The 25034-nt window shown below is 43.8% G+C and overlaps 1 protein-coding gene across 1 annotated transcript in view; it reads right to left on the bottom strand.

The window, feature by feature from the left end:
- Positions 1-25034, bottom strand: part of LOC142585961 (structural maintenance of chromosomes flexible hinge domain-containing protein 1-like) — a 409872-nt gene that overhangs the window by 86134 nt on the left and 298704 nt on the right. The window contains exons 37-38 of the mRNA XM_075697096.1: positions 15906-16037; positions 6295-6447 (exon numbers count right to left, since the gene is read on the bottom strand). Coding sequence (XP_075553211.1) covers positions 6295-6447; positions 15906-16037 — 285 coding nt within the window. The remainder of the gene's footprint in view (positions 1-6294; positions 6448-15905; positions 16038-25034) is intronic.

Raw genomic sequence — 25034 nt, 5'->3', positions numbered from 1 at the left:
GTTACTATAAAGTTCCTAGTAATGAGATTTCAGTGTATGCAGCCTGCACAGCGAGCGATAAGAGCACACCAGTGAGATTCATAATTCTGGAATTTGGGCATCCACATAAATATGACAATATGGTCACGCAATCAGGCAAACCGACAAGGCCACTGCAGGTATCCAATACACACTGCACACAACTAATTATTTCTTGCACAAGTTTGACTGGCCAAGAACATAATCATGTTCTCAAATCACAGCAACACTTGCAGAGAAAATATCTGCACCCACGCCACAACAATAATCAAATTCTCTTATAAAATGAAAACTGTAGAAAAGCTAATCTATACTTTTTCTTTCACAGCGAAGCTGTTTACTGCTACCCCCCAATGGCAATATTGTGCCCGCAGACAGAAAAGTGCGAGCAACAATTATCATCAGCCATGGCTTATACTGCTACACCTAACGCCACAATCGTTTCCACAGACTGAGAAGCGTAAGCAAAAACTGTCATCATCAGCAATGGCTTACACCGCTACCCTTCGAAGGCCCAATCATGTCCGTGGACAGAAAAGTGCGAGCAAAAACTACAGTCCAACCTCGATATATCGAACATGGATATATAGAATTATTGCGTATATTGAGCACTTTTTATATCACCTGGAAAATCGCATGCATTTTTTATTTTTTATTTTGAACAGGGTCAGACATAAAATGAATGTATCGAACTCCGCCACCCCAGACCACATGTGCTCTGTTGAAAGGTGGCAAGCTTTCCTGCAACATCCTCGAAGACAGTGGTGGCGCGAGGCACGTCCCCGACTGCTGTGCACTATACCAGTACACATCGATTGTGCCAAGGGCGCCATTTGAATGTAGTTGCGTTCACAATGGTGGCTTGGCTAGTTCGACAATATCAACGATGCATTGCATTTGTCGTACTGACTCTTCCTCGGTACCGCGCTCTGCGCCTGCTGTGCATTGTGAGGAATGGCAGTTTGCTTCCACAAAGACGCGTGACAGTGCGCGTTCAATGGGCTCACTCATAGACCTCATGGCAAATGCTACTAAATACTTTGTTACTGACAGTGTTTTAAAATGCTTAGATTGACGGATGTGGAGTTCGCAGCGGAAGTAGTGGCCAAACAAAGACACTGCCTAGGTTGATTTCACCAAGCCCTGATTTTGCCCCGCTCTCAACTTCAACCCATGCTGTAGCTGCTTTGGCCCTTCTACTGCAGCGATACAGAAGGTACCAGCCTATACCCTTCAGTCACAAATTAGAATCGACTGTCGGTACATGTGTGAAATTTAGGTAATTTTATGCCAGGGTGTTTGAGACTCCACTGAAAGCAAATCAAGGTGATAGAATGAATCTTTGTGCATTTCATGATGAGACATATTATTTACAAAATAACAAAATATCTTAATATTGTTAAGTCAGTCATGCTACATTTCTTCATAAAAAGGATTGAATCACCTGCTCAATATGCAGGTGCAAGTTATTTACTGGCCACAAGCATTTCAAGAAAGATCAAAAATACTTCGAGGTTGCTACTGACATGCTCCACATCAAACGTCACATAAAACACGATGGTGCCTTCACCAAAGCGGTACTCTCTAACGATACATATCTGAGATGTAAAGTGGAGGTAATTTAAGTTAGCAGGATGTTAATCAGGGTGTCTACCAAGTTGACATTTCCAAATTCCCTGAGTTTTCCAGGTTTTCCCTGAGTGCCTTTGCCAAATTCCCTGAGCGACACAGAACTTTGTCTTATGTCAAGAGACGGGCTGACACCACGTCGCCTGATGGTTTCACTCTCTAGTAAGCATGCTACAAAATAAATAAAATGACTTAATCCAGCTTGAATAGTAAGGGGTAGTGTTTATTTTATTCAATAAGGAAACAGAAGGGAGGAGTTAGTAAAATGCACAGCGAAAAAAGATATTTTGGAAAAAATGTGTAAATCTCATAGTGAGAGATTCTCAAATACAAATAACAACGAGATGCATACAGAAGCAAATATTTTTGAAGATTAGCTATTTGCTGGAGACTCCATATAGAAGGCAAGTCAAGGTGGGAGAATGCCTCTGAATTTTATAGTGACCCATCGTAAATATATAGTAACTTATATTCATTAAATATAAAGTGAGTCGTACTACGTTTCTTCAATAAATATATTGAATCATCCGCTCAAATTACTTGTAAAGGTTAATTATTGGGCCCAAGCATTACAACAACGGACGAAATAATCTTTTGCGATTACTACCGAAAACCCCCACTTCGCTTTCACGAAGGCATTACCCTCTTGGAAGAAACGTCAAAGAGGGCAATGCCTTCGTGAAAGCGGTCGTTTGAAGCGATACATTTCACTGAGAAGTGGAATGGGTGTACCTTAAGAAAGCAGAATGTGCAATTTACTGAAAGCCTAATGTTCAGTGTCTATTCCTTGTAACCACCTCACAGTAAGGGCAAAACTAAGTTGCGTTCGCAAATGTTATGCCGTCACCGAAGGGGAAATTACGAGATTTGCAGTTTGTTTCTCCGGTGTTCTTGGTGATCTAAACAAGGCATCTTGTTTATTTCTAGGGGAAATTAGGGGCATGGTATGAATAAGGTGTAGGCAATGCTCCAAATGGGTGGGTTAAATGCACATTTTCAAGTAGAATAGGTATGCAAGTGGTCCATAGCCTTATTAGTTTGTTTTACGAGCGGTGTAAGACTTACACTGCTGCGCTTGCATAATTACAATAACAACTGAGATAAAATTGTGCGAGCATAAGAGGAGAAATACGCCAAGTTTATGTGCGATGGTAAATGCATGTAGATCAAATGCAACATCAAAAAATTGTGAACAAGCGTTCGAAATTATCACGCTACTGCTATTGTCCCAACAGAGATTAAGATACTTTATACTTTGAAGGAATAGGCAGCATTTCAAGTGGAATGTGTTGCATAGTTTTAATATTTCTGGGTTATTGAGAAGCGTTACGAATAATCATTGAACCCTCATTCTTTTGTACTTACTTTGTCATACGTGATATATTAGTTTTGGCTGGTATCCTCACTGAACTAAAGAAGGCAGCTTCGTTAGGTTTGGTGACTGTAAGGACCAATTAAAGGGTGATGTGGAGATGAAGTTCCAAATAGATGGCTTTCGTAATAAATTACGTATAAAAGCACTCCAGTGTGTTTGAGCGTGCCTAACGAGAGCAGAAGAATTGAGCCCGCTGCTCTGGCATCACTATAAAAGCCGTCAAGACCAAATTTAGCGGAAATTGGTGGTGCCCAATGGAAACTTCTAGTGCGAAGTGGTTGGATCAAATACAGCTTTAGTAAAAATTTTCTTATTCAAGCATTAGAGTGTGTGACCGCTATCAACTGTGCTTCCCGGTGTCCTGACATAGCTGTAGTTTACAACAGGCTCATATTTTGTGGAAAGTGGAGATGGGCCATTGTAACTGTAATGTGTGACAAAATTTTTACGTTCCTGGTTCGGTAAAAAGCGCAAATAATAATGAGCCATCATATTTCTTTCCTTACTTTCATGTGTCATAACACCTTCCGTCCTTGTTTCAGCGATGTCCTCCATGAACTAAACAATACATATTGTTTATATTTGGCGAAAATAAAGGGCGTATTATCACCAATATGAAGGCAAACGTCGAAGATAGAGAACTAATTATGATATTTTTAGTATATTATGCATGTAAGCTATTTGGAGCTTTATGAATGCGTTTTGCGAACAAAGAACAAAGAACAAAGTTATTCCATTGCCCTGGAATAACTGTGAACTCAACAGATATCAAATCTAGTGGAAATTGAGTGTGTGGGAAGGGTGGGGAGGGCATTATAAAGCACTAAAGCATTGCATACCCCCCTCAGCAGTTGTAGTGGTGGTTATTAACAGGTTCGCTGGATGTCCATTGTCGCAGGGCCGAGATGGCGAGTCCACTTTTTTTTAATGTGTGAATATTGCAAGCAATTTACGTTGATTGTACATCGCCTATAACCTCGACAATATTATTACCTAATCTAGCCACACATTTATTTTGTAGACTTAAACAGCAAGTAAAATTCTTTGTTGAATAATTTAAATTCTCTGCAGCAAATGTGCCTTTTTATGTACGCTGTACTGCTGCTACTGGGTGCGATCCGAGACCACTGTGGGTGCACTCATTGCCTTTTGCCCCTGTATCATCTTGAGATGTTATATAGTTGCAAGAGATAAATGCAAATTCAGCTCATTTTTCAGGCCACCATGGTTCACCATGTGTGAGGTCCCTGTTGGTTAAATAAACATAAACGGTTAAAACATAAGCGGAATAAACGGTTAAAAACAGAAGCATTTCAGGCTATTTCACTTATTGTAATAGTAATTGGCAAAATATATACACACACACACACACACACACACACACGCACACACACACACACACACACACACACACACAGAGAACGAAAGGTCAGACCATCTGTGGTTTGCCTGCCCCCCCCCCCCCCCGCGCACACACACACACACACACACACACACACACACTAGAAATAGTTGGTACGCCACTGCATGTCTTTTACTGCCGCAGAACATCAGAAAATGCTCTGAGGGCCTACCAGTACACTTATCGGTGCTCATACTGTGACAAAAGGCAGCGGGTGCACGCGTGTCCCGCGACAATTGCCCCTTCACACGCTTGTTGAGCTTCACCGCAATAATTTGCGCATTTTAATACTGCTGTAGTGAGGCGAAGCTGACTTTCGGCAACCGGCATTATGCAACGCGTCGTGCTTTCCGAGCTTCGAAGCCAATCGCGAGGACCACAAAGGCGCAGTCGGTGCCATTGCTGATAGCGGTGAATTATTTCAATGAAAAACACGGCACAGAACGGCAAGAAGCTTAATAGCGAACGCAGAAGCAGCTAGGCCTAGCGTTGCTGCGGTGGTGGCTACGGCTGCCAGCAGATCTGCGTGCGAGAGCGTTCGAGCAGCGACGAGGTAATCAAAACGGTGGCGGTGGTTTTATTAATGCCATTTCGGACCTGCCATGACGGCAAAAAGTCCGGAAAATCGGATGGCAAAGGGTTCTAGCATCCGAAATTTCAGACGTTATTATACATAGGCTCTATGGGGCCTAGCTTTCTTTTTCTTTCCCTTTTTTTTTTTTTTTTTTTGCTATGGGGTACATGGTGGTGCCGCGAAGCCGTCCAAATTATCGGGAGTCCGGAAAGTCGGTCGTTGACTAAACACTGGTAACTCCTCCTACTCGAGCCAGCTTTACCACGATTTTCTTTCCCTTTCAATAAAATTACTGCTAATTTTCCCTGATAGAAGCACAAATTTCCTGAGTTTTCCCCGAGTTTTTCCAGACTATTGAAAATCCCTGAGAATTCCCGGTTTTCCCGGTTGGTAGACACCCTGGTTAATTTACCCTAAGCTTAATGTTTGTGCTCTATTCCTTGCTACTACTGCACAGAACCGGCACAAATAGGTTGCGTCCACAAATGTGGATCCCGTGACTAAAGGGGCTATTGACTGTGGATCATTTCGACTATGTTGAGGATGTGGACCTTGTTGAGGACGTGGACTATGGAGGATGTGGATGTTGAGGACCTATGTTAAGCATGTGGCTGCCAATAAGAAGCCGGTTAAGCTGCTGCAGTACTTTCAGCCAAAGCAAAAAATACTTTGAGTGAAGCTTCAAGTGAGTATTTACTGCGCCACGACTGGTTCATTGATTGATTTGTACAAGTTCTTTATGCATTTTTTACGTGATTTTATATATTGAATACTGGCTATATCAAACTATTTCACTATCACCGAACTATTCGATATATCGAAGTTCAACTGTACCATCAGCAATGGCTAACATCCCCTTAACGAGCAAAAGATGCATCACCGAGAACAACATGTCAAAAACTGTGATCATGAATGACTCATACCCCCGTAAGCAAGCAAAAGAATGCAATGCTTCACAGCCACGTATATCACGGTATATCACAGTGCATATCACAGTAATTGGTATATCCACACATGGAACATGCCTTAATCTTGCGTTGGAAAAGAACGTTTCTGCAGTTGCGACTGAAAATTTAGCCTTATATTATAGTAACCACAAAGCAGTGGTGACGTTTGTTACAAAATAAAATGTTGACCAAAGTTTACTGTTTGTCTTGTCGCCATATCATAGGTGGTGGTCCCCCTACAGCTTCGTTGTCCAACCACCTTCACAGGGTGGAATGGGCCCCAATTTTTTGTTTTTTTTAATCTTGACTATCTGCACACGTTTGCAAAGAAACCACCAGGCATGCTTACTTGCACCACTGCACATCCTTTGCTGATAGGCACTTGGTACTGGTTCACATTTCCTTCAAAGTATGGGACTTCTTTTACAGATGCGTCAGGGGAGATCACTTGCAGCGTCAGCACGCCTGTCATGTTCATGGCTGTGTTGTTGCCAAATCGGTCCTAAAGAGGAGGCATCAGTCAGTCAGTCGTTCAAAAAGGGTGCCACACATAGCACTTAAAGGAAAAAAGCAATATTGAGCTTCCACTAGCCAGGCTCAGCAAGCACAAAAAGACACTTCAATCGTATCAATGAAAACATCTCACACACAAATTTGAGCTCATTTGATGTGATTAGAGTGCAAAAAACAAACACCACAAAAGGAAAAACGTAGGCAGGGGACACGTACTACTGTCAACAGTTTACAGTAGGGCCTCATTAATACAATCTTGTTACGTGCGATTTCTTGGCGCCAACGTTCGCGAACGAGAACACAATAAATCACCCAACAGAGCTACACCTATTTTTTACCAGTTAATAATATATGGGGTTTTACATGCCAAAACCACTTTCTGATTATGAGGCACGCCGTAGTGGGGGACTCCAGAAATTTTGACCACCTGGGGTTCTTTAACGTGCACCTAAATCTAAGTATACGAGTGTTTTCGCATTTCGCCCCCATCGAAATGCGGCCGCCGTGGCCGGGATTCGATCCCGCAACCTCGTGCTCAGCAGCCCTAACACCATAGCCACTGAGCAACCACGGCGGGTTATTATTTTTTTTTACCAGTTCACAAGTTTCCGGTAAACATGACTTTTGGGCACTAACGTTCAGTACATCGCTAAACTGCGATTGTATACGTTTTCCCGCCGCTAGGTCCCATGCAAACAAATATGCGGGGTGCGCACGATCAAGAACAGCATATAGCCACCCACCGCTGTCGCTTCATCGCAATACTCGCCCACCCGTCTCGTGTGAAAACGCAGGTGCGCATTGTTTCTTATTCCAGTACCAGCAATTTGCCTCCTGGGTCGTCGCAGGCCGCATTCATAGCGATCACCACCAAACCTATTGCGGTAAGCATCTTCACCTATCTGTTTTACAGCGTGTAGGGCGTAGTGCCGTTGGCAGCGTACTGCATGCTCGGTTTCCCATCGCCGTCTTAAAACACTACATAATAGGAACAACAATATAAACATGCCTCAGGCTGCCGAAGCCTCACCAGCTCGACGTGCGTTGGCATCTCGAGCATCGTGCACAATGATTCGCACAACGCTTCGCATTACGCAGATGTCAAATAGAGTTAAGTCCATTAATTTTTAAGTTACTTCGAATCTCACGTTTTCTTGATTGGTACGTTCTCTCGCACATTTTTTTCCCGACCGTATGAACGAGGCTCAACTGTATTCCACAATGTCATCATGAAATATATATATATACATACACGTGATATCAGCATGCGCAGATGCGTTCATGGAAAAAGAAGAAAGGTATGGCTACGTTATATGTGCCTCGAGGAATTCGATTTCTTTCACATACAAAAATACAGAAGGCTCAGTCATGCAGCCCTCCCCCACTTTTTTAATGTGCAATCCTTCCAGCAACAATGAGGCATGCTCATTTCAGCTTTTGCCAAGGATCTTTGCTTCTCAAAGCAATGCCTCATGACAACAAAGGGTCACATGTTCCAACAGATGTGTGTGTTCATTCTTTCCAGTGCTCAAGGCTTGCTTCTACAATCAGTCATACACCGTGTTTACTTGAATCTAGGCCGACCCCGACTCTAAGCCGACCCCCTAAAGTCCGAAGCCAACAAAAAATATATATATATATTCCCTCGAAAGTAGGCCGAACAAAAAAAGCGAGGACAGCGTTCACAACATGCAAACAGCATTTATTGAATCTGAACATGCAGAGCTCATTCAACGCCGTTGTCGCTGCGTTCCTTGTCACTGTCACCTTAAACAGTGCACTATCTTCGGTATCGTCAAGCGCATTAGATATTCTGCACTTTTTAAAGGCGCACACGATTAAAGTACCTTGGATGTCCTCCCACGCTGCAGCTACCCAGCCCGCCAGCTTGGATAGCGATGCACGTTTAATGCGGCCCGTCCATTAGCATGTGGTCTTCGCCAGTCAACCAGTCCGTGTAATACTTCCGCAGACGATCCTTGAAAAGTTTGTTGATGAAGACATCAAGTGGCTGAAATAGGTCCCTCATACCGCTTGGTATGACAGCGAGGCCTGTGTTCGCTTGGGCGAGCACAGCCTTCACGTTGTCGGCAAAGTGCCCATGATAAGAGTCGACAACAAGGAGCGAGTTCTTTGTGAAAAGGGCTCCTGGACGCCGTCGCCACACAATCTTAACTCACTCTTACACCATCGCAACCATCATCCACCCGTTCTCGTTTGCCTGCACAATGACATTTCTTGGGAAAGTCTCTCGAGCAGGCAGTGTCTTCCTTTTAAATATCATATAAGGAGGGAGTTTATGTCCATCAGTGGTGCAGCACAGCATCACAGTTGCGCGCTGCTTCTCGTAGCCCGCAGAGCACACCTTCACCTCCTTGGCACCCTTTTCATTCACGGTGTACGCAACTGGCATATCAAAATAGACAGCCGGTTGCTGATTTGCCCAAGGTTGTAGCCTGCCGCTTCTCTCTTTCGCAGCACGTAGCACTGAAAAGCTATCAGCTATTCTTCGAAATCGCTTGGCAGCTTTTGGGTGATTGAAGTGTGACGTTGGAGGGTGAAGCCAAAGCACTTCATGAATTTTTGAAGCCAGCCCCGGCTGGCTTTGAAATCCTTTGGCATTAGGCCTCACTCCCTCGAAAGTTCCCTAGCTTTTGCTTGGAGCACTTCTGTTGTCACTGGAAAGGCAGCTGCTTTCTGCGTCCGAACAAAGTCGGCCAAAACTGTCTCCACTTCGTGGTGACGGCCTTTCTTTGGTCCACTAAATGCCATCCTCGTTGCGGCGCACGCAAAAAGCTGCTGTCGTTGTCCCCTCCAATGACGGACGTTTTTCTCGTCGACGCCGAAGTCCCGCCCGGCTTGAAGGTTCGACGATGCCTCTGCGGCTATCACAACTTTTCGCTTAAAAGCGGCACTGTAGTGGCATCTCCTGCTTGGTGCCGTCGCGATAACACCACGCCGCACGCCGATACGGCTGACACGACACAGGTCAAAATGGCGACCTCGCTTGTGTACGGTTGGCTACTGGCACGGCTAGTAGCAACTGCGATACTGACTTTTCTAGATGGCACTAGCTATGCACCATACTTAGCAGTTTCAATGAAAAACTGGCGCGTTCTTTAACATCCTCGAATCTAAGCCGACCCTAGAGTTTGGAATATTATTATTTGAAAAAAACAAAAACTACCGGCCTAGATTCGAATAAATACGGGTATACACCTTCCGGACTGATCAACGTAACTCTTCCACAAGTCATTGGTATATTGTACACTACTGTTTTGTCTCCACTCCTTTTCTTTCGTGAGGCGTTTTTTGAGCTCTCTATATTATATCAAGTATGCACCAACCATGCCCTTTGAAAGTCTTTTTGAGCTCATTTGCAGTAAACAAAAAAGGCCAGCATTAGAATAAGGTCATCTGACATCTACACCCAGTTATACTACCCTCAGTTAATTCACAAGTTATTGATGCACAGTAAAAACTTCGTTCATTCAGATAACTCAGGATGTTGATGTGTTGCTGTGTACATGTTCACTGTCTGGATATACATGTGCATTTTGCACAGTGAGCAATTTTCATCACCCCAAAGCTCCCTGAAACATACACACATGCAAACATCAAATTGTTTTTTTCCTTCTAAAGACCCATGGGCATCCACGCATTGGAGGGACCCTGCCCATGACTAGCTTAGAAAATTGATGGAAGTAATGCACACAAATTCTGATCCTTCTTGTTTGTCTACACCTAAAAAAAATATTCTGAAAGATATCTATGGCATGTGCAATTTATTTTACAGCATATTAGTAAAAGGTCACAGATTTTCAAAACATATTTTCATTGTTATGAGTGCCCACTAATTATTGTAATGGCCATACAAGAAATTCTTTCAGTTAGAAGGATTGCTTCATTACAGCATGAAAGGCGCACTAAATTTGAATAAATTGAGTCCTGGGGTGTTACGTGCCAAAATCCCGATATGATTATGAGGCACACCATAGTGGGGGAGCGCCAGCTTAATTTGGCCCATCTGGGGTTCTTTAATGTGTGCCCAATGCACAGCACACGGATGTTTTTGCATTTTGTCCCCATCGAAATGCAGCCACTGTGGACAGGATTTGATTCCGCAACCTCTGGCTTAGCAGTACAACGCCAAAGCCACTAAGGAACCACAGTGGGTAGGTGCCCTAGCAAACAGACAAAGGACATGAACCAGACAAGAACATGGAACTACTATGTTAAATCACTGAAGTTAGAGTAGCCATTCCAAATGTCTTATGAGCCCAATCAAAACTTAGTCTGTGGTTGGAGGGACCCTTCATTTAAGAACTTTTTCTATTTCTGGATAGATTTTGATGAAACTTGCTGAGTCAATGTACTTCTATATTGACGCGTGTATTCTATGCAGACGCTGATGACGATGGGAGCACTAACGGACTCCGCCTAGCGGGTCAGAGCGAGATTGGGTGATGACGAAGAAGACGTGTCTCTGCTCTGTTTGTTTTTGAACAGATTGTCCTGTTGTTCGTGAAGAACGTCTCGCTGTGTTCTGTCCGCGCTGTGCCGCGACACTGGTGGAGGTGCTGGGTACTGACCGCGCCTGATGCGTCGAAGTCTTTCTGGGAGTTGTTCATCTAGCCCGGACGCACTGTCACCAGTTATGACACCCGTGCATCGCTTTAGCCGTCGACTGCTAGGCCTTGCCCCGGAGTTCTCCGCTCTTCAACCACCTCTCTCCAGGAGCTGCACACATCTCGGAATGGCCAAAACCTGTCCACCACAAGCACCCCAAACCAGTCGGTTTCCCACTCCACAACAGGTAACTGTTCTGCATCCGCTGGTTCCCGATCGGTATCGCGGTGCAGTCTTCGAAGACATCGAAGACTGGCTGGACAAGTATGAACGCGTCGCACAGATTAATCAGTGGACTGAGCAGCAAAAGCTCTCCCACGTCTATTTCGCCCTTGACGACAGTGGCCGTACTTAGTTCGAGAACCGCGAGGGTAGCCTCACGAGCTGGCATGACTTTCGGCAGAGGACCACGGAAACTTTTGCAAGTGCCAACCGACGCGACCATGCCCAGCAAATGATGGAGCTACGCGTGCAACAACCTAATGAGTCGGTCACAATGTTCGCCGAGGACATGGCCCGCCTCTTTCGTAGAGCCAACCCGAACATGACTGAAGATAGTATGTTGCGCTACCTCATGCGAGGTGTAAAAGAGCAGTTGTTCGCGGGGCTTGTGCGCAATCCACCAGTCACTGTCGCTGAGTTTATCAAAGAGGCTACGACTATTGAGCGGGCCCTTCATCAAAGATGCAGGCAATACGATCGACCGTCCGCCAGCACTACAATCAATGCCGCCGCAGTGACTGCCGAGTATCAGAACTCCTTGCCTGAGTTGGTCAGAGAGCTCATCAGAGAGGAAATTCAAAAGATCATGACACCGACACTTGATAGACTTGTCGTGTCAATCGCCGAAGTGGTGCGTGACGAAATCCTGCAGGCGTTTCCAGTAACCGATCTTCAAGACCTCCAGCGACCCCTGAGTTACGTCGCCGCCGCCCGATGTCCACCACCAGTTGCTACCACAACGCCGTACCACCAACCTCCGACAGCCACTCCTTGGTCGCCGCCACGATGTCCACCACCAGTTGCTACCACAACGCCGTACCACCAACCTCCGACAGCCGCTCCTTGGTCGCCGCCACAAGAGGAGGCTTCGAAGCGCGCAGCCGTTACGCCGCTTCAGTCATACCGCCAGCCATTGTTCGCCGTGTCTTGGTCACCGCCGCAAAACAATGCTACGGGACGGCCGCAACTTCGGAGAACCGACGTATGGCGCACTGTCGATAGGCACCCACTCTGTTTTCACTGCAGAGGCACCGGCCATATTTCGCGTCATTGCTGGCATCGTGACACATCATTTCGACCTCTTCATCCGTGGTTCTATGGTCGACGTGCAAATGACGACGCCATGCTACGCCGCGACGACGCTGCTTTTCAGGGACCCCCAATAGCGCAACCGAATGACGAATCCGTGCCCAATGATCGGTCCGATTTCGGCCGTCGGTCGCGCTCTCCAACCCCTCCACGTCAGATGGCTTCATCTACTGGACGTACTTTTGCGGAGCTCCGAGGACGAAGGTCGCCCAGCCCCCGTCGGGGAAACTGAAGGCGCCGGCCTCTGGGGGCAAGGCTGCAGGCCCGCCGCAAGACACTAAAAAGCCCCCAACATTCTCGCTGCAGAACACTGAAGAAATTGTGAGCGCCGACATTGATGTTTTCGTGGATGGGCAGCCGGTGACAGCGTTAGTCGACACTGGTGCTGACTTCTCTATAATGAGTCAGGAACTCGTCCTCCGCCTGAAGAAAGTAAAGACGCCATGGACGGGACCTCACATAAGGACGGAAGGCGGCCAATTACTGATGCCTACTGGAAGATGTACTCCTAGAGTTAACATTGGGGATTCTTCTTTTGTGGCCGCTTTCATTGTCCTTCCTGTATGCTGCAAAGATTTGATTATTGGAATGGACTTCCTAAAAGAATATGGCGCCGTAATTAACATCCCGGACTGCATGGTGACGTTTTATGAGAGCTCCAGTTTAGTCCATTGCTTATTGCCGCAACACAACTCCTTCCGTCTAATGGAAGACGACGTCGTCCTCCCCCCTTGATCGTGTGCCCTTGTTTCGGAAGCATGTGACATACAGTTTCATTGCGAAGGAGTTGCCGACCAAATAACCACGTTGTTGTTTACTCACGGTATCTTGGTCGCACGAGGAATTGTGAATGTCGCCGTCGGGCACACAAACCTATTGCTAACAAATTTTAGCACAGAGCAACGGCACCTTCCCAAGGGCACGACTGTGGCTTATTTTGACGCCGTTGCGGATGTTCGTGGCTGCTGTTCACTACTCGAAGAAGCACCTACGCAAGACCCAGCTCCTGTACTTGACGTTAGCACTGCTTTGTTGCAGCACGAATGCTGATTTAATATGCTAATTTAAGATATACATTAAATTTTCCTGCATAGTAAGTATGTTTTAAAAATTTATAAAAACTATATCTTGCTTACAGGTAGGCTATCAACTAAACTATATATCGTGTAATGAATATTCACATATAAAATTTACCTTCATAATATTTGTCTATATAATATGCCAACTGCAATATCTATTCTCTCCCTTTCTGAGATATAATTATTGCAATAGGAAACTAGAATAGGAGTAACACTTGTTGGGGGATAGTTGGTGCATGTTTCCAGAAGAGGGTTGTAGCGCCAAAAAACACAACACACAGCAAGCGAGACGGGACAGAAGGGCCAGGACATGCGCCTGTCCCGTCTCGCTTGCTGTGTGTTGTGTTTTTCGGCGCTACACCCCTCTTCTGGAAGTAGAATAGGAGATTTCATCATTCTAAAATAGTGACACTGCCAGAAATGCTTTGAGAAAACAAGGAAAAACATTTGACAATATGTTTATGGTGATGAGTGCAGAGGGTAAATTATTCAAGAATAAATGCTCTACACTAATCTGGAGCAAAGAGGAGCAAAAAGATATTTGGGCTAATGTTTGGCTCCAAAGAGCAGTCTAAAATTCATTGTTCATTGTATGTGAGCGATGTGAAACGGAGTAAGGACAAGAGTAAAGCCCGGGATACATGGAGCGGAAGACTGGCGTCCAGGTGACGAAATACGCCCGGCGGCGAACACTCGCCCCTCGGCATCCAAAAATTTGACTCCCGGTCGCTACGCGGTCCGATCAGAAAAATGCCACCCGGCGAAAATCGTCATCGGAAGTGGCGGGGGCGCTCAACAGGCATCGCAACGATCAATCTCCCTCCGACTTCTGGCAGCCGGTTGGTTTTTGTGCATTTTTGCTTTTGCATTGGAGCATCTGCCACGCAGTCGCGCTGAAGTGACGAAATGTGGGCGTTTGGGCTACTTTGGCCGCACACTTTCGGGCTCTCTGCGAATGAAAGAGACACCGTTAATCATTACAGCTGGATATTGAATGTTTAAGAGTACAACTTTGCGTAAACTTATTTTTTGTCTACAAACTTAAGTGCTCACGAAACAGATAATAATTATAAGTGCAGTGCAGTTTTCTAACCAACCCAACAGAAAGTTCCGTGGCAAAAAATAGTGTGCATTGTACTGCTTTTCTTATTAATGTCTTTTTTTTGTGTGTGACGCCGCCTATATGGGTTCCGGTATAGATGAAACAGTTTCTCGTTCGCGGCGCCCGAAGCTGTCTTTTTTTTCTTTTCGCTGTCGGCACACGTGCTTGCAAAGTTTGGTTTTGTGCTTCTTCAATCAGAAACCACCCCTGCTCTACTACAACCATAAGTCTTTTCTGCTCGAGTGCCTTGAGGCAAAAGAGCGACGACAGATTATAGTTATAAGCCGACCATGGCTGGTCTTCTGGCTGTTTGCATCTGTGTGGGCCCAGGCGGCGCACGGAATGCCTAGGGCATCCAGAATGAGAGCCGCTGGCAGGCCCATTTCACGCCAAATACCAATAATTATATTCTCTCCGGCTGCAGCAGTAAACACTTGTTGTTGGAGGAGGCTTTAAAACAGGAACTGAAACTGAAGTAAACATGAATAACCACAATTTGCTCTTACACAAAGTAAACTAAAGTCACAGTTGGAGAACCACAAAACCTTCTGCAACGCCTGCGCTACATGGTGCCGCCGTTCAACGTAGCCAGATGGCACAAAGCCAGCCCGCTAAAACACTTGCAGCTCAATGAAATGTGCGGAAATCATTTGTAAGCGCCCCTATAAAACTATTTACCAAGTTGTTTAGTCATTAACGACAAATAGTACAATAAGAAGGCTATTTAGTATTATTTTTTTCTTATCCAAAAATACATTCCAAGATTTTGGCAACACTGACAAATACGCGGTGAGCGCGCAGTGGCGTCCACCTGCTTTTCACTGAATGTAAGCGATGCCAGCGAACCACCAGTGTCATCCCGCAGCGTCAATTTATGCCGGGCTATGTTCGCTGTGAAAGTTCGCTCCATGTGTCCCGGGCTTAAAGGAGCACACAACTGTCCCCTTGATGAAACAAATACACAGTTCACCGTAATGGCACCCACATGTGTTTTATGTGTACCTTTACTCTTGTACTTGTCATGCTTCACAACATTATAATGAACTCAGTAGAGTTTTATAAGCAACCACTACATAAATTGAAAACATTGTCTCTTAACAGACTGTGCAACCTGAAAAAGAAATGTTCAGTATTATGTATTACCTATCCAAATCAACCAGAAAAGGTGTTTACATCATACCAACAGCTCTGGCGTCAGTAGGCTCCCCACACTGGAATCTGCTATGAATATTGCGTCATTTGCCCATGCTATGAACACATTAAAATTGGTCTATTTAGCAAGGTTGGCAAATTCTTACGACAAGAACTGACAAGGCATGCACTCACAGTTAGATCCAATTTGAGGTACTTGAGCAGGTTCCGACAGGAGGACTTGGATTGGTTTGACACAGAAGGTATAATGGGGTCTTGTTGGGGTGCCAGCTTCACAGGACTATCCGGCACGACTGTAAGAGAAACCTGAGAGAGCAAGAACATTGTTGTCATCTCCCTTGCTTTTTTTAAAATTTATGGTAAGCGAGGGCAGCAAACGCAACCCTGTGATGCTACAGCTGTAATGCCCACTTCACACGGGCACATTTTAATGGCTGTTGACTCGATGGTCTTGAAAATTCTCACAGCTCAATCAACTACAAGGTTTTGCTGCTACACAGCAACATCAGGAGCAGTTGAATGTTAATAACACTTATCGTTGGGCTACATGGTGCATGAATCTTACGACGAAAACAATGCAACACATCAAGAAAGAGACAGGCGAAAGGAAAGGGGAGGGCACTGTTTCCTTTCACCTGTCCCTTTCTTGGTGTGTTGCGTTGTTTTTGTTGTAAGAAGCTGAATGTTAATTGAAAATTGAATTGATAATTGTTTAATTGCATGCACATTTTTGCTCTCATCCACCAGACTCTTTGCTTTGGGCATCACTCGAACTTGAGCCCTTCTACAGTGCCTTGTACTTATGATAAGCAGCTGGTGTTGCTCCTTCTCCGAACACTAAGCCGAAGAGTGGTGCGTAGTGCTCATGTGGGCTAACACTACATTAAGTCACACTTATCAGAGGCCCAAGCTAACGGAGATTGCCCAGCTCTCATGAGAAGCCCCATTCAGTCATCGCTAGCGTTTGCAGTATGGCTGTGGGAACATTTTTACTTTAGCAGTGCGTAGCCATCCTCCCACAGCAGCATGCTAGCAGCGCCCTTCACCTGTATTTCCACCCTTGGTGCGGGAGCTTCTTTGCTTCCCATCTTGCCCCAAGACCAAGAGTTTGTGCAGTGCTGGGTGTTGCCAGAGGCAGATAAACTAGTTTCCTTTTTGCTAACTTAGGGCAATACAGTGTTTCTTGCTGCTCAATGCTTGGTGGCCTTTGCAGGTTGAACATGCACACACAATGGGACGCTAGATTACACAAGGTGATGGCTGACCCGGCTTTGAGACTCAATGACCACTGGTTGGTAACTCCTGTGAGATATACAAGACGGAATGTCACTGTATGTATTGTGAACCCTTTGTCTTGTTTGGATCCAACCACGTTAGAAATACTGAGATAAAGTATTATAAACTTGAACCTTAATCAGTTTATTTAAGTAGTCCAACACCAAGTACTTGTAGCACAACTAACACAAGCTACAATTTTGCATTCCCAGAAGTGACCACTTGTGAAAGATCTTGCAGTCATTCCTAAATAGATCCTACACCAAAGAGATTGCAAAATAGTTTGACACAGTAGAACATCACTGAAACATTTCTCGTTCATACATTTTACCTAGTATAATATCCCTAAAGCCCTGTCTCAGCAAGGGGCTCGTCGACACGCATGTACTAGAATCCCCTTTGATACGTCATCGTACACGCAATGTTCCCAAGCGATAAGTTCTAACTCTGATGTGTACAGGCAATACCAGATATATCTAACTCGAATAATCAAACTATTGTCTGAATTGAACAATTGTAAAATCCCCTTGAAAATCCCATGCAAAAGTATACTGAGTGCTGTGCATACCTTGACTCCCATTCACTGCCACCTTCAATGTATCAGGTGCTGCGCTGTGCCCCTGCAAGTGCGCTTCCCCTAACATCTACACAATAACTTTTCATATCGTTAGAAATATTCAATGCCGACAAATCTGAAACAGCTTCGTTTTAGTGGATGCTGCCAATCAAAATATTTAGTCTGAAGGGTAGTACATGGCATGGATGAAAAACTAGCAAGGTACTCTCATTTTTGCTCGCTGTGCATATGGAGGTCTCATGCAAACTGCCGCTATGTCTTATCAGCAAGAACAGATAGCCACTCCGTTTCAAGAACGTGAAAGGCCATCCAGTCCGATACACTTTCCACAAGGTAACATGAATAACACTCAATGACACGCCAGGCATAGGATGCCGAACTGGAGATGCTGCACCACTGTGTTTGTCTACTTGCAGACAAAGAATTTCCCCCAACGGCATTTTAGCATTCCACAAGTGGCCAAAATCAATCAGACCGTAACATCCACTTGCACAGACCTTTACATTAGTGTGGATTTAACAAAGCAACCACAAGCCACATTTGCACTTCACAGAAAGATCCATGCAACAGGGGCATGCATGGCCCGTTGCTATGCGATTCCTGGGTTCATGCTGAACACGTTTCATTCGTGCTCACAGTTACAAAATAGTAGGAATGGCTTTGATGTTCAGAAAAGCTGAAAGCTGTTTTCGAAAGTAGGAGCATGTGTGTAGTGTCGGCAGTCACTGACGCAGGAGTCGTAGGAGAAGGACCGAGAACAAAAGGATATACTGGCCGTGAGGCATCAGAGGGCTGAGTGGCATGCAGGACACAGACGTTTTAGGGTGGTCAAGAAGCGATGATGACTGGTTCCAACAGGAAGTCGGTTCTGAAACTCAACACAACAGACAGCCTTGCTTGTTGCCCATGTATGACGATCGGCTGCTGAAACGGCATATTGTAACAGACATGTGGCCGGGGACGTATGATTCTCATTTGAAGTGCGATGATGGCAGCACAGACAGTGGGTTTGGAACCGGCAGTGCAATGGTAGTGCCGCTCAGGCACATTATGCTTCTCGTGCAGGTTGCATGTAGCTCCAGAACACTTTCAACAGGCCACGATTGCGAAAACCACAGAATTATGGTGAACATCGCCGAAGTATTTGCATGCAACAGTGAAGAAATCTTCAACGCACTCGATCATGGACCGGCGACGTCTACTACAGTGGAATCTGGCACATGTCTAGCCACAGTTGACGAACCATGGTTCACAGCCACTATCACCAGCCTACAAAAGGTGGCAGACTGCAGTGTCTCTCTGGGGCGTGGAACCTGCAGTGCTATGGCAGTGCCACTCGAGCACGTTCTGCTTCTCGTGCAGGTTATTGAATGTATACCATGTAAAACGTTTGCCATTCTTATCCTGCCGGTTCCACCCTGTATCCTGTATAACTGTGTACTTATGTATTCTGACAATGGAAACTGCTCACGGCGTCGCATTTTGTTGTTGCATTGTTATGCCTTTTATTTCTTGTTGTTAATACTCTGTGGTGATATGAAATGAATCCCGGCCAAGCACTCATGTGACACTACAGAAAATTTTGGATGGGCAAAATGTGATTGTTCGAAAGCTTAATACTATTGAGGCAAATCAAGCGGAACAGAAGGCAGCTATAAATGATTTGACTTCATATGTGTCGTCAATTGAAGTAAAAATGTTCCCGCAACGTTCCCGTAACAGTATTACCAAACTTAGAAGCCGCCATTACGAAATGCACTGCACACTATGACGTACAGCAGGGGGTGACACAGCTGCTTCGAAATAAGATTGATGATATTGAAAATTGTAGTATGCAGCACAACCTCGTGTTCTACGGCATACCTGACACAAATATTTGTGAATCTTGGTGATCATCTGAATTGCTTTTGAAGGAAGTATGCTTAACAAAATTACAAGTTAACCCCAGGTCGATCGAAAAAGCCCATAGACTCGGAGAATTTCGAGAAGGAAAAACGCGACCCTTGATCGCAAGGTTTGGATCTCGGAAAGAAAAACATTTGATTTTAGGAAAGGTCACGAATTTGAAAGGTACAGGTATCAATATATCAGAAGACTTTTCCAAGCCAGTGCACAAGAGAAGGCGAAATCTGTGGCGGTTTGCTCAGGAACATAAAAGCAACGATGCACGTGTGCAATTAAAGCGTGATATACTTTACATAAACGGCATCAAGTACACCTATGATGACCTTTCAGACAAGGCTGTGCCGTGCGAATGACCCAATAAGTCCATATCGACTTCACTTTCTTTCTTGGTAGTCAACTGTAGGAGCATTAAAAACAAAGTCGATGGTTTCAATAACTTAGTGCACATGGTCAAACCTAGTGTAGTTATCAGTACTGAATCATGGCTCGATGAAGACGTAGCGAGCTCTTAAGTATTTCCTGATAACTTTACATGTTGTAGACATGGTAGAAATTACCACGGAGGTGGTGTATTTATCTTGGTAGACCAGCGCATTCCTTCTACACGCATAAATATTACAGAGGATAGAAGTGAAGCTGTTTGGTGTCAGCTGAAACTCTTGAACGGCAAATCATTATCAGTCTGCTCCTTTTATCAGCCACCAATTAGTTCAGCTAGAGAATTGTGTCATTTCACTGCTACAGCTACAAAAATCACATACGATTACGTCACTGTGGGTGGGGAATTTAATCTACCTGATCCAAACTGGAATGAACAGCCGATAGCCTTTGGAAGCTCCCCTAGCTTCAAATCTGAAATTGCCAATTTTATGAACCTCCTTTCATTAAGACAAACTGTGCTGAAACCTACACGAGGAAGTCATATCCTAGGTCTTTTTTTTACAGATATGCCAGAAATAGTCCGGAACAGTGAAATATTGCCAGGGATAAATGATCATGAAGTCGTGCTATGCGGAATAAATATGAAGCTGTAAGCGTTTACAATGAGAAGAGTCGGTGCATGTAGAATTACGCAAAGGCTGATATTCAAGCAATCAATACTTCACTGGAAGCGTATTTCGTTGTGTTCGAAACATTTGCAGATTAGTGTTCTGTGGAAGACCTATGGGTTCTATTTAAAAAAAAAATTTTTGAACTCCGCAACCGGTTTGTTCCGTCGTGGGTATTGACTAGAAAGCGTAAAATTAAGCCATGGTACACTAAAGAACTGGATGTTTTAGTGAAGCATAGGCAAAGAATTTACCGTTCATTCATACGATGCCCTTCTAAAGAGAACTTACGTGAACTAAAACTGGCAAGGTGGGAAGTGAGCAATGCTGAAACGAAATAAGCCTACTGTAAAACAATAAAAAGTAAAATAAAACAAAGCCCGAAGGAACTTTGGAAGCATATATAACAAAATAAAAAATACATTTGTATCCCCGCTTTGACCAATGGCAATGTTATAATTTGCGACGCCACAGAAAAGGCTAAGGTGTTCATCTTTATTTTACATCAGTGTTCTCTGCCCCAACAGATGATTGGAAAGATATGAAATTGTTGAAACACGAATCCACACCCATGGCTAAAATAGTGATCAAAGCTTGGGGTATTGAATTACTGCATCGTGATTTAAATTGCGCAAAAGCTGTGGGCACTGATTCTTTACCCAATTTTACATTGAAGTCTTGCTCTCATATAGTGTCAATGTACTTGAAAATTATTTTTCAGAAGTCCTTGGAACACAGTTCACTTCCGGCTGATTGGAAAATGGCATTGGTTGCTCCTATACATAAAACTGGCCCATGCAACATTATTAATAACTACCGTCCCATTTCACTCACTTCTGTGTCCAGTAAAGTTCTGGAGCATGTTTTATATATACTGCAGTAATCAAACATATAGACAGTATTATTTAACTCAAACCAGCATAGATCTAGACAAGGATTATCACGTGTCACACACCTAGTAGAGTTCACACGTCTTAGCGGCAGCCCTGGACGACAAATCATCGGTTGACTATATTTTTCTTGACTTTCAAAAAGCACTCGGCATCGTTTCACATTATCTGCTACTGCAAAAACAAACCAGTTTTAATATTAATATTAATCTCCAAGTTATTGTGTGGATCACCGAATATTTACGCGAGGTGACAATATGTAGTCGTAAACGGCGAACAATCTATAATAACTAATGTTACGTCAGGGGTACCTCAGGAATCAGTTCTGGGGCCCCTTCTTTTCCTACTTTATATTTATGACATTAATGAAAATGTACAGTCCCATATTAGGTTATTTGCAGATGACTGTATATTATACCGTAAAGTTACATCTGAAAGTGAGAGCTTTGTAATTCAAAACAACTTATATGCTATACATGAGTGGTGTGAGCTACGGGAAATGAAACTGAACCTTGAGAAAACGGTGCGCATGAGGATTTAAAAAAAAAAAAAAAAACCTGGAAAATTTGAATACACGATAAGCTGCTCTACAGTAACAATGGTGTGTGAATATAAATACCTAGGCATTTACTTTTGCCCCTCTTTATCATGGAATCAGCATATGGATTTGGAAATGCATGTGGAAACGCATGTAGATCAGCACGTGCGTTTCCACAACAAACCCGAGAGTTACTACATAAATCATATGTAAGATTTGCGCTCGAATACACACACTCTATGTAAGAGCCTTCATCAGCAACTAACAAAGAAGGACTAGAAAAAGTTCAGTCCATGGCGGCAAGATATGTACTAGATATACCAATGTATGACAGGCAGTTTAGTGCAACTAAATCTAAGGCAATGCTGAACTGGCAATCTCTGCAGCCCTGAAGAGCGTCGATTCGACTGAAGCTTTTACGCAGCATATATCATTCTCATGCTTGAATTCCCCATGACATGCACATAAACCAGCCTCACTACACATCTGCAGACAAAGATCATGAACACAAGAAGAGAATACAAATGTAATACATCAGCCTTTAGCAGCTCTTTTTTCTCAAGAACCATCAGTCAGTGGAACCGACTTCCTTGTTCAGTTGTAGGAATTTCTTGTCCTAATAAGTTCTTTTCTGCATTAAAAGCGATAGAATCTTTTAATCCCTAAGACTGGATAAAGATCGTACATACATCTAACAATGATCATGACTTATAAAGAATCCCAGTTGCAAATGACATTCTTTTCTTTTAGTGCCTCTTTTTTCACCTTGTTGTACTGTATCTTATTTACCACATTTAAAAAAAAACTTACTATTCACTTTGTTCTTTGCCTTTTCATTGTGAGTCTTTGTAATCATTGTGCTTTATGTACCTTTTTTCTTTTCACATGTGACATGTGGCACCTGAAACGTGCCTGTGTCCAATGTGGCTACATGCAACGTGGCTCTGTGCTTTTGTGTCGGCGTATAATAATGTTTTTCACCTGCACGAATTTATGCAAACCTGCGATTTTTATGCTTATTTTTCTTTTGTACCCCCCACTGTAATGCCTGAATGGGTGCTGTGGGTACTAAATAAATAAATAAATAATAAATAACCACACAAGCTATTTTGCTCCCACGAAGCATTCATTTCTACGTTTTCTTGAATAGGAATTCGCAACAAGCATTTTGATGCCCACAACAAGCACTGCGGTCTTGCATCTGGCCAATGTTGGCGTTTAGGATTAGGGTTGCTAAGATCATTCCGCAGTGCAAGTGACGTTTGGGAGCAAAAAAAGGGGTCAACTTTTATGTTCAGCATGGCCTTGGAGAAGCAAATCAGCAAATTTCAGCTTTTAACTGCCCCGGAAATCTGCCCGAGATGTGCAGAGACCTCAGATAAGCTTCAGACAGGCATATTTTATATTTTGAATTACTGATATACTGAACTATTTAGCAGTACCCTTCGAGTTTGATATATCTGGTATTGACTGTGGTTACAAGGAAGTACCAAGTGTAGCATTTATAACTTCAAAAAAATAAAAAGAAGAAAAGAACCATCCAAGCCGGACACCCTAGCTGCGCACATCCGGCCACCACCACCATGTGTTTTTTATGCACCACCGCCTTGGCGGAAATGTCAAACACTTTACAGTGTGCTGTATGATATTCGAACTCCATCTGTACGAATACTTGCCAATTTGGCTGCAGAATCGAGCAAAAGAAGGTGGTATTTTGATTTTAATACGTCGCCGGCATGGTTGTCGACCATGCTGCCGGCACATCCTTAAAGCCAAAACTAGCGAAGCCTAGTTGATCCAGTAGTCGCCTACTGCATTCTCACTGCAGGGCAGGCCAAGCCAAGCTGCTGGCTGCATCACCTGCATTTGCTTGTTGTCACATGAATTCTGCACGTCTAGCGTTAATTTATTTAAGGGTTAAATAGCGACACAGTCCCAGAAACTTCTTCAAGCAGCTTCAAGTGTCGCCAACTCCACCTGTGATTTATGCACCGACAAGGGCAATTTCGTAAGAAAAGCGCCGGACAATGACTGCTTCCAAGAAACCCGTAATCATCCGGCTATTGCAGCTCGGTCAACTTCTGTTATGCTGCCAGGTGATGAAGTTTCAGTGAATGTACTGTACTTTCGTCTATCTGTAGTGACAACATGACAATGGCCAAAATAAGGACTAACCAAGTTGAAGGCAAATGCATGTGCGGGTAGCAACGAATTGACAAACTTCGGCCATATTCGTGAACAATCACTTTCCAAGGTACTACTACCAATTTCAAAGCACCAGACACGTCAACAGGCAAAAGCGATCCAAGCCCGGTGATAAGATCGCATGCTTGGCACTGTGCCAACAATGTGCTCGCTTGTAACGCCGGTGCATCTGGTGTTAAGAGGAAGCTTTATTTAGCTCGGGGGCTCCTATCTAAATACATGTAAAAGGAGAATTCGTTTTTCTTAGCAACCACCGCACCAAATTTCACGAGGGTTGTTGCAGTTTAAAGAAAAACTTAAAATCTAGTGACTGTTGGTTTTGCATTTTTGATTTATGTCGTCAATTTTTTAATAAAATTTGGCAAAAACGAAGATTTTCAGAAAACGAAACTATCAAGTTTACAACTCTAACTCAGCAATGAGAAATAATATCGCAATTCTGTGAACTGCACCTAATAGTACATCTAAAGCGGACAAAATTGATATGTTACACAAGAATCTCAAGATATTTAGTAATATGGAAATACAACTTTTGCAGAACCCTTGTACACAATGTAACAAATTCCTGTAAGATATAAATTGATATATCTAATTTGTCTGCTTTGAATGATCTAATGGATGCCATTATCTGTTTTTTACGCAGAGCTAGTTCGTAAAACTTCGTGCTGAAATTTTTTTTTAAAACCTTTGAATTTTTGAAAATCTCTTAAAGAAAATTCAGGCCTTAAATCGAAATTCTGCTTCCAAGAGTCACTAGAATTTAACTTTTTCTCTCACATAAAACAAATTTTATTAAAATCGGTCCAGGCGTTATCTCAGAAAAACGTTTTTGCGTTTTACAGGTATTTCAATAGGCCGCGTCAG

This window comes from Dermacentor variabilis, chromosome 6 (assembly GCF_050947875.1).
Source record: "Dermacentor variabilis isolate Ectoservices chromosome 6, ASM5094787v1, whole genome shotgun sequence".
Classification (NCBI taxonomy): Eukaryota; Metazoa; Arthropoda; class Arachnida; order Ixodida; family Ixodidae; genus Dermacentor; species Dermacentor variabilis.
Note: the sequence above shows the minus strand (reverse complement) of the source record. Positions and strands in the feature narration are given on the sequence as shown.